Genomic DNA, 10,333 nt, shown 5'->3' with positions numbered 1-10,333 from the left:
GGGGGGGGAGAACCGCGTTTTCTTTTCCTCTCTCCCCTCCCGCCGCTCTCCACGCTCTCCGTCCGTCGCCGACTGACTTCCACTCTTCGCGCTTCTTCTCCGCAGCTGCTCCTCGTGTGGCTCTCCTCTTCCGCCGCTCCTCCTTCTCCACCGCGTCTAAGGAGAGGAGGGGAAACGACACGCACACCCGGGACAACCCGATTAACGACGCACTATCAGCCGCGCACGAAAATACACGCGAGGATATCACGATCACGTCCGTGTCTCCCCTCGTCCCACCTCGTGGCGGTCGCGATCCGACGGAGACGACGAATTCTCGGGGCGACTCCTTCCTCGACCACCTCAACCGTCGTTAAGGCGTGCGCGCGCGCGCGCGCGCGCGGTAAACCCTCACGTCCCGTAGTACCAATTTACCAAGAGTACTTACTACTTCGGACGCGCGCGACGAACAACTCGACACAACCGTGATCGAGATCGCGCGCGAGCAATTGGACCGATCGACCAGTCTTTCTCGTTCTTCAATCGCCGATCGTCGCGACGCGAAAACGCGTTAACACAATTGCGACGCGGACGCGACCGCGACGTAACGCGCGTAAAATTCGTGCGAGTCCCCGCGATCGCCGGGTAACGTGGCCGCCGGATGTTCCAGCAAAAGGCGACGGGACTCTCGCCACGACACAAACACTCGCGCGCGACACCTCTCTTTCTTTTTCTTTCTCTTTCTTCTTCTCTCTTCTTCTCGTGGGCCGCGCGCGGGTTCACGCCTAGCCAACCGAACAGACGATCGTGTCTATCTTGTAAAGGTCATGTGTACGCCGAGCTCCGCAGTTGTAAACAAGATGTACGCAGGCGCTGAGCGCGAGCGCGCGAGCGCGAATGGCGGCGGCTCCGATATACGCCGCTACGCGATTGTGCGCGATTGTGCGCGATTGTAAATACGACCGAAGCGCGCGCGCGCGCGCGCGCGGTACGTGCGTCGTGTTTATTACGTACACACGAGCGCGACGGCGCGGCGACGCGGCGCAGTGGCGTAACAATCGTGTCAACGGACGGACGGACGCCGCAATGCGGAAGAACCTTGCGGGGATCCGATCTTCAGGAATACATATAACGCGCGCGCGACGGCGCCGACGATAAATAAAAAGCGTGTGAACCTCGACTCCGTCAAGAGCAGTCGAGAGGATAATCTACGTATCTACGACAATCTACGTTCTACGTCCCGCCGAAAGGCGGAGGCGCGTCGGTCAGGATCGACCGGGAACGCGCCGGAACGAGAATCGATACCCCGGCCTCGCCGCGAAGGCTGAAACTTGGCGCGCGCGAATCCCGCGAATTACAATGTTTCGTAATTCTGGAGCACGCGGTCTGATTGCTTCAAGGATGTGTCAATGATCTGTTCCAGAACTTACAGTATCCCGATTTTGTAACTTTTAACGACAGTTCGATATCATTACATTATTATTGCGCAGTTTTTTTTTATCATGTCACAATATAACGATATCAACACTGTCGTTAAGAATTACAAAATCCGGTACTAGATTGTGCCGCATATTTCAAAGAATTCCATGGAATTGTGTTTTTAAGTTTACGCGAATCTTTCTCATGTAAACAATACAAGCAATGCAAAATACGTAAATTATTTAAATTGGATAATACGATAAAGAAAAAAATATTAAGTTTTATGATTGTTAATGCGTATCTAATTTTAGTTATACTACACTGCGGGCAAAAAAAAATGTACGTTTTATTAAATTTTAATAAAGATTCGCGAATAGTACTAACTTCACATTTACTTATGGTAAATAAATATTTATTAAATAAAAGTGATAATTAGACCAATTAGTGATTCTCGTACCAAATAGATATATGTTTACATTTAATAAATATTCAGCTCGTACTATTCAAATATTTATTAAAATTTAGTATATTTTTAAGAAACTTCAATGCAATGATCAAGAACGTATAATTACTTCGATGATCTATAGGTTATTTGCATAGATGACACAAAATATAATTTACATTGCGTATACATAAATAGTATATTTTTATGTATAAACGTACAATCCTAATGGCTCCACGGGTCGATCTGTCCTTTCTAACTAAACTTCTCGAATGATTCAATTTTCCTCTTTATCTGTTCATGTTACGAAAGAGGGAAAAACAAGCAGATTAGCTAAAAAGAATGGATCTATGATTACCGCGATTACGTGCTTATACCTATCTACCTGGTTCTCTCTCGAGATTTTTTTTACATGGTTCGTTTTATCTTCTACGAAAAAGAGGAAAGAGATGAACCGTGTAAGAAGTTCAATTAAAAAGAACAGGCCTATATAATTATTGCGATTACGTGCTCATACTTGCCTACCTGATTCCCTCTCAAGAAGCCTGTGCTTTTTAGTTCAATTTCTTACACGGTTCATATTTTTTTCTTTTTTTTTTCAACGTTAGTAGAAAAAGGGGATGAACCGTGCAAAAGGGTTCAATTAAACTCGGACAACATACGTGTCTAAAAAAAACATTATAAAGATGTTTTGGGACATGTCTAAAACATATTTAAAAGACATTATGAAGACGTTTTTTAGACATTGCGTCTTGTTCGGGAAAAAAAGGGCCTGCATTTAAAAAAATATCTATATAATAAAATAATACATAAAAATATATAACGAAAATATATACTATAGCATATGTTACGTACATTATAAATTTCCCTAGTACTTTCGCATATACGATATTTTTCTAAAATAAGGCCCCAAATTTATCAGGCACGTTAGATCTAGTGATGGACGCGATGCTGAAATGTGCTCGTATGTTACAAATCGAACAAGCGCAATCCGATGTTTCACATACGGGACGCTAGTCATATTTTTTCATATACTTTCCCCGAAACGAAATGATCAGTTAAATTTGAATGAATTTGTAAACCATATATAATATTTATAATATAAAAATGAATACGTACGTGTATTTATTGAGTTGCATGTATCTGAAAAATTCAACTTAGCGCGTGAAAATTTCGCTGAAAACAATTTTTATAAATTGCTGTAAGATAGAGAAACGAATTATATACTTTAACATGGTGTTCAGTAAAATCTGGCTAGTCAATTCAAGGATAATTCCACATTCCAGGTAAAAATCTAAGTTTTTCCAGGATCCATCAATTATCATTATTTAATTGATTTTCATCGATTTGCACAATATTATATGCTTTGTTTTCAAGTTAAGATTCTATACGAATGAATTGAAACACTAACAAATTTGAAATAATATCATTTATTGCTTTATAAATAATATTAAATGAACATTCCGTCAACACAAACGATTTTTCTATGTTCTAATTTTAGATATTAAATTTAAGTTTTTTATTGGTAACTTATTGTTTCTCTTTTAAGAGAAGAGGAAGTTAGTTTTATATCCAAACACACAAATTTCTTTTCATTATTTCTTTCTTTTTTCACCATGGTTATATTTTTTTTAATAAAAAGAACGAAAAATTCCGGGCCAGTCCTGAAATTTCAAGGGTTTTCCAGGAATTTTCCAGATTACATAAATTTGTAGTATAATTCCAGAATTCAAGAATATTCAAGAACCACTGAACACCATGTTTAATTAACTTGTAATTAATGTGCATAAATCAATGAATAATTTGTGATAGTCAATCTTACAAGGATTCATTATAGCTTTTCAAACAAATAATACAAGTGTTGCAAAAGTTAAAATGGTGAAATTTTTCCTTTAATGGAACATGAAATTTTATTTGGTCATTTTCTATAATCTAATTCCTTCAATTCTTCTAATTTCTAAAATTTCTCAATTTTGAAAACTTGTCAGAATAGATTAATTATATTAATTTAAATTTTATATGTGAACACTATGTATATAGGATGGGGTATTTAAAGTATTACAAGATACTATCTAAAAAATTGTGTATCACACATGCACGCACGCATGCGCGTGCACACACACACAAAATTTAAAAATATATTCAGGCGAAAGTTGTATAAGAGGAACGAATTATAATAAAATTAATTTTTTTAAAAGCGATTTTTTAAGATTTGGAGATAGTCTCCGTTTGTGTATATATGTATGCGTAATTTTTTTTACATAATTACCCTATTCTGCGAAAAATGCAGTTAAGATAGAAATTAATATGCACAGAATGAGATGAATCAATTGGTATAAAGAAAACATAATTTTTTTTAAAATATGTAATTACATAGCTTGTGTGTTAACACTATAAATGCCCTTTGTAATACTAAAGTCTATTAAATAATATTAAAACATTCACATACGCCGTATTTCCTTTTTTCAGTTGAATCTTGTGTCTTAATGTTTCTTTTTATAGTAAAAAAAGAAATAAAAATATTTTTCATAATATTGGTAGTTATATGTTGAACTGTGACAAAATCTGTCATTCAATCTGTAATTTTCAAATTTAGATCAGATGCTATGAATAAACGTATATTAAAATAAAAAGTAATGAATCTGACTTCTTATCATAAACAAGACTTTTTTTACGAATTTAGTAATAATAGAAATAAAATCGAGAACAATTGAATACTTTATACTAAAGAAATGTAAATAAAGATTGATGCTAATTAGAACATGTACAAGCCATTAAATGGACTGATATAGGAATAGCATAATTATCTCAAAAATATAGATTTTTTTCTCTAGATATATAAAATTGTATTTACATACAGTAGACCACAGACAATAGCTTTAGAAAAATTTGGCAAAATGATCTACATTATTTTTCTATAAAAAAAATATATATATAGAATATATACTTATAGAATATAATTACACCTTATTTACCTTCTCAGCCGATAGGTAATTAACGATCTATAATAATCTAGTATTACAAATCTTATCTTTAAAAAAATAAAATAATTATGATATTGAATGAATAGTAAATAAAATGTAATAACGAATATTAAAAGCCATTTTGCATCTTATAAAAATATTACATTTTAGCATCCACTGAGCGTAAACAATACAAGATTTCTATGTAAAAATACATAACAGATGTGTTCTTATCACAATGTATTGAACTGTACACACGGGGACATAAATGCCTAGCCATCCGAAGTTACACGTGCATTAGAGAAGACACAAGAAGGAATGAGAAAGCAAGAGAAGGAACGAAAAGTCATAAAAAATCATGGCCAGGCATTTGTATCCTCGTACATACGTACAAACAAATTTTCAAAACTATATTAAAATATAACATTTACTTAAATTATCAAATAATTTTACTATTGCTATAAATAATAAAATTATCAAATAATTTTATTATTACTATGTTACGTTTATTACTATTGTAACGTCATGTTTCATTGCCTGAAAATAAAAAAATATTGAAACTAAATCACTTTTACTTAAAGTAAATCAATCGCTCTCGAGAATAGACACAGGCTGTATTTTTAATAACTTTTATTTTAACATTATTCGCTAATAATTTTGTAAAGATTTTGAGAAGACTATGAAAATAAGAAATTTTTTAAATTTGTCTTAATTCTACGTAAATTATAAGTAATACAAACCATGTGTGTGTATCTTAAATAGAGCCTTGATCAAAAATATTAGATACCTATATTTTTTTCATAAATGTAAAATTCTTTTATTTATTATTTCCTATTAATTACCGACATTATACATAAGAGTATTTGAAACAACGGATAAGTCACAGCAAATGGCAAAAATCAATTTTTGAATTTCAATGTTAAATAATGATTAATAAGTCAATATTTTTGACCAAAGCCGTATATAATGCATAATTATTTGGCACAAGTCTTTTTGTAACAAGAGATCTTAGTTTTATTGTATAATACAGTTAACAAGATGAAATTATATTTGAGTAACAAACTTGCGTTGGTATTTACTTACAACTATTTCTAGATTAATACAAACGCAAGAATCAACTGTATAACAAAAAATTAATTATGTAAGAGATTTTCCTTAGTGGAAATGGAAGATTTATATACACAAAGATAAGAGAATACTACAGATATACTATGTGATAAACAAAGCACTTTCCAAGTATTCTCTTGTCTTTATGTGTATATAAATCTTCCATTTCAATTATAATACTTTCATTATTGATGGCATTGATTTCTGCAGGATCACAATCAAATCATCCAATCAATCAATTCTTTCAACACACAGTCTTAAACGGTGAACCGTTATTTTATAATACTTTGTACGTCATTTAAAGAGAACAAAAAAAAATAGAAGGTGAGTGAGACAAAAGTAACATTAGATAATGATGAAGTTATAAATAGAACAAAATATCTGAAAAGGATCGGTGTGGCTCAGCTAGAAGATTTTGTCCCACCAGGTACACAAGTTTGTGTGCGTATTGACAAGGAGCTGGTACACGTATTGTACCGGGCCAATTATAGTATAAATGACAAAGTTTATATGTCAATCGTTGCATGTGATCTGTTTCCATATTTGATGAATCATGAATGACGATGTAATGTGTGGGTGTTACTGTACCCTGTCGCACATTTTGCGGCACGAGGAAAAAATCGTAATAATTTCGCCTTGTTATACACGAATCAACAATAGTTCCAGGTTCAGGATTGTTTAAACCATCCCTCTGCAAATTAAAATTGTCATTGTCAATTAAAAACTTATCATTAATGCAACACATTTCACGATTGTATCATATAAATTCTAGCTATACTCACTCCTTTGATGAATATCCGCGTGTTAATGCGTTTTTGAACTATAATTACACTAAGTTGCGGTTTGTAATTCGGGGCTATGCGATTAAACGTCGCTAACAATTGTTTTACCTCGTAATTTTCTACGTAATCTAAATCTCCATCACCAACCCCATCACGATATATAATTATACGCTCTGGATTACATCCGTTATGCTAACAACATATTTATCATTTTGATGAATCAATCAAAAGTTTATATTTAAAAGATGAATATTAATTACCTTGTGAAATGCATTAATAGCTGAAGTAAGGCACACTTGTAGCATATCAACTAGTTCTTGCTTAGAGGCTTGCATACAAATTCTACTGTGCCATTTAGTCAATTGACTATCTAAACTAGCAATAAATCCCGCAACACTTTTTCGTGAACCTCCTCCAACACCAGCATGATAAACGTCTATACCACATATCATACAATTTTTCTACAAGACAATAAAATTAATTGAATAAAATAAGACAAATACATAAATAAAATTATATACGATAAAATAGAAGTTTTCTATATACTAGTGGCAAAGCGAGAGTCCACAGTGCTCCTCCTAGTTTGCAATTGATTTGAAGTGCTATCTTTTCTGTGATACTTTTTAATTTAGGAGGCTTAGAAATTGTTTTCGAAATGATGACTTGTGATGGTATAGCTTTCTGTACACAACATAATCTGAAATGTAACAGAACAATAAAACATACTTTTCCAGACTTTATCTTCAATTATTGTTACATGAACGAATAAATTTCGAAAACGTATGTTTTCATATGTCTAAGGATCAAGATATACTCAATTTTTACATGTTTACATTGTATAACTTGTTGCAATATATTCACATGTGCAAGAAGGCAAATATCATATCATAAAAAAAAAGTTTTACTTTTTTATTGCCGAATAGCGATCAGTGCGGTTGGTTGGAAATACGATGACTAATAATTCGAGATTATCGGTGAGATTATTTTGAATTTCTCGTAGATAAGTTTCAGTTCTGTCATCTCTTAAAGTAATATGTTTTGGACTATTAATTCGCATATTGATTGCAGTTGCAACCTTTTCCAAATGTCCTAAGAAGTCCTTTACACAAGCTTTGTCCTTCATAGAGTATATAATATTCCACGTGGACAAATTAGGCTAAAACACAAGAGACACAAATGTGAAATAATAAAATGTTTTTATACAAGATGATTTTTACTATGTATAATTACGTATGTAGTTTTTAATTTTTAAATAATTGTTAGTCAATATACTTACAGTACGTAACACGGGATTTTTTACAGCAGCATTACTCCAGTCTGCTTTTTCATTCGTCTTATAAATTTTATTATTTCCAAAATGTATTGTTTCAGGCTCTAGACGTCTTGCAGTAAATTGAACTAAATCAGGGCTTAAACGCAAGCCCCATACTGCTAATATTTCTCGAGTTACATCATTCTTCTGGACTTCTTCTACAAACTGCCTGATCACATCTCGCCGTTGATTAGGCGACATTTTTGTTACTGCGCTTAGGTCTTTCATAACGTAATGATTATTACGAACACTATCGGTCAGACCGGCTGCATAGCTCAATTCCGGTATTAAATAAATCGTTCTTTCCTCTTTCTATTATATTTAAATGATTTTTTGCATAAGGAATTGTAAGTGATCATCAATATCATATCAATAGTAATATGCATGAATATCGTATTATATATATATATATATATATGCATCACAAACCTCGCCACTTGGTAATCTAGCTGTCTCACGATGTACTAAAAGAGGTTGTTGTAAATCTTGAATCTCGATATTCCAATTTTTCTGATAATAATCGATGTATGATATTTGTTCGCCGTTTTTAGAAAACGTGTTTGTTGGTGTTTTATTAAAATCGATGTCATCTATACGATATGTTTTATTATTATATCTCGTTAGTACACTTGTACCAACTATTTCGTTTATAACAGCATCTTGGTAATTATGATGTGATTTTTGGAAAATCTCTCTTCTAAAAAATGATTACATATAAAATAAATTTAGTTAACTAAAATATTCAATCGTGATAATATTCGTAAATTTCGTAATATTGGAAAACAAATCTCACATTAAATCTCGCACAGTATCTGTTCGCATCACTCGATGTTTCGCATCTAAACACAATTTTAAACCACCTTCGTATTCATGTACAGCAGTCACGTAACCAGGCCACACTTCTAATCGATGTTGAGGCAGAACGTGCGCGCCTTTTGGATTAAAATTTTGTCGACCAATAGGAACTAAGCAAAGCGCTCGCATCATACGATTAATCAAAATATTGAAAAATTGAACACTACTACTCATTGATTCTTTCTTTTTGAAAATGATTGTGAGAGTTACTGTTGAACCATCCATTGGATGTTCCGATTTATAGTGAAAAACCTGAAAATTTAACAATTATACATCATAATATTACGTACATTATATTAATATAGAAGTTATCTATCAGAGTTTTTAAACTCACATCTTGTGGCAATTTTAGTGGTACATAAAGTGACGCTCCGTCAAATGTTCTTCCTTTTCCTAATGCAGCAAAATGTTGATTAAGTAGTTTACGACGTAAGCCTATTGAATCAATATCAGGCGAAAATTTGACTTCGTATTGAAATCGACCTCTTCCATGCTCTAATGTCAAATCTATATAGTTAGCGCATGCTTTTACTCTATAAAGAAAAACAATCTTTATTAATTGTTGCTATTAATTATTATTTTAAATTATAATAATATATTCATCTCTCTCTTGTCATAAATGATAGTGATATTGTTTCAATTTTATCATAAATAAATAATCTACATATTTTTTAAACTTGTCTATATTGTGTAATTTGTAGAGATGGGTGAATTATTCAAATACGAATCGAATCGCATCTATACGATTAGAATCCAGATTAAAAAATTTCAAATCTAATTGTAAGAGATTTAAATATATAAATCACACATTAACACACTCACATACATATATACGTATGTATGTATAGAAAATTATTTCCCGCTACGTACAGTGTATAATCAATATTTCTCTTACATAGATTAAATTTACTTACTATATATTAAAATTCAACCTAACAATAAATATGTTGTTGATTAAACGTTGTTTTAATGATTCAATTCGATTTGATGTCAAAAAATCTTGATTCGTACATCTCTACTAATTTGACTAATTTAAATGTGCCGAAAATATTATCTAATATATCTCCAATTTGAAAATTTCTTACACCATGAATAACATATAAAATAATTATCGCACATGGAACCATATGGCAAATGTATAGAAACTTGCAATTATAATAATTCTTTGCACGACTGATAAATTTTCTAATCAATCTCATTAAAACGTCTCTCAACAGAGTTTTGTTCAAAATGTTCTACTTTTTTTGTTGGTGAATAATGAAACAAAAACAAAAAAGGCCATTTTTGGGAGTTAATTTTTTATTCACTCAGAGTAAAATAAGGATGGAAAAAATTGCTTATTACATCCAGACTTCTTGTGTATTGCCAATTTTATAATTTTCTAAATTTTTAAGTTGGGGCTATTGTCTTATAAGTCGAGAATGATCGTACTCTGTTAAAATGGTAAATTGTTAAGGGGATGCTGGAGTGACGG

General features: G+C 32.8%; 1 protein-coding gene across 1 annotated transcript in view; it reads right to left on the bottom strand.

Moving 5' to 3' along the window:
• Positions 1-6,199: 6,199 nt before the first annotated feature.
• The window catches only part of AGO3 (Argonaute 3), a 10,996-nt gene continuing 6,862 nt past the window's right edge, over positions 6,200-10,333 (bottom strand). The window contains exons 3-11 of the mRNA XM_018516938.1: positions 9,194-9,390; positions 8,798-9,111; positions 8,434-8,701; positions 7,969-8,316; positions 7,598-7,848; positions 7,239-7,389; positions 6,953-7,153; positions 6,693-6,884; positions 6,200-6,601 (exon numbers count right to left, since the gene is read on the bottom strand). Coding sequence (XP_018372440.1) covers positions 6,272-6,601; positions 6,693-6,884; positions 6,953-7,153; positions 7,239-7,389; positions 7,598-7,848; positions 7,969-8,316; positions 8,434-8,701; positions 8,798-9,111; positions 9,194-9,390 — 2,252 coding nt within the window. The 3' untranslated portion in view covers positions 6,200-6,271. The remainder of the gene's footprint in view (positions 6,602-6,692; positions 6,885-6,952; positions 7,154-7,238; positions 7,390-7,597; positions 7,849-7,968; positions 8,317-8,433; positions 8,702-8,797; positions 9,112-9,193; positions 9,391-10,333) is intronic.

The sequence above is a fragment of the Trachymyrmex cornetzi genome, unplaced genomic scaffold (assembly GCF_001594075.2).
Source record: "Trachymyrmex cornetzi isolate Tcor2-1 unplaced genomic scaffold, Tcor1.1 scaffold67, whole genome shotgun sequence".
Lineage (NCBI taxonomy): Eukaryota > Metazoa > Arthropoda > Insecta > Hymenoptera > Formicidae > Trachymyrmex > Trachymyrmex cornetzi.
Note: the sequence above shows the minus strand (reverse complement) of the source record. Positions and strands in the feature narration are given on the sequence as shown.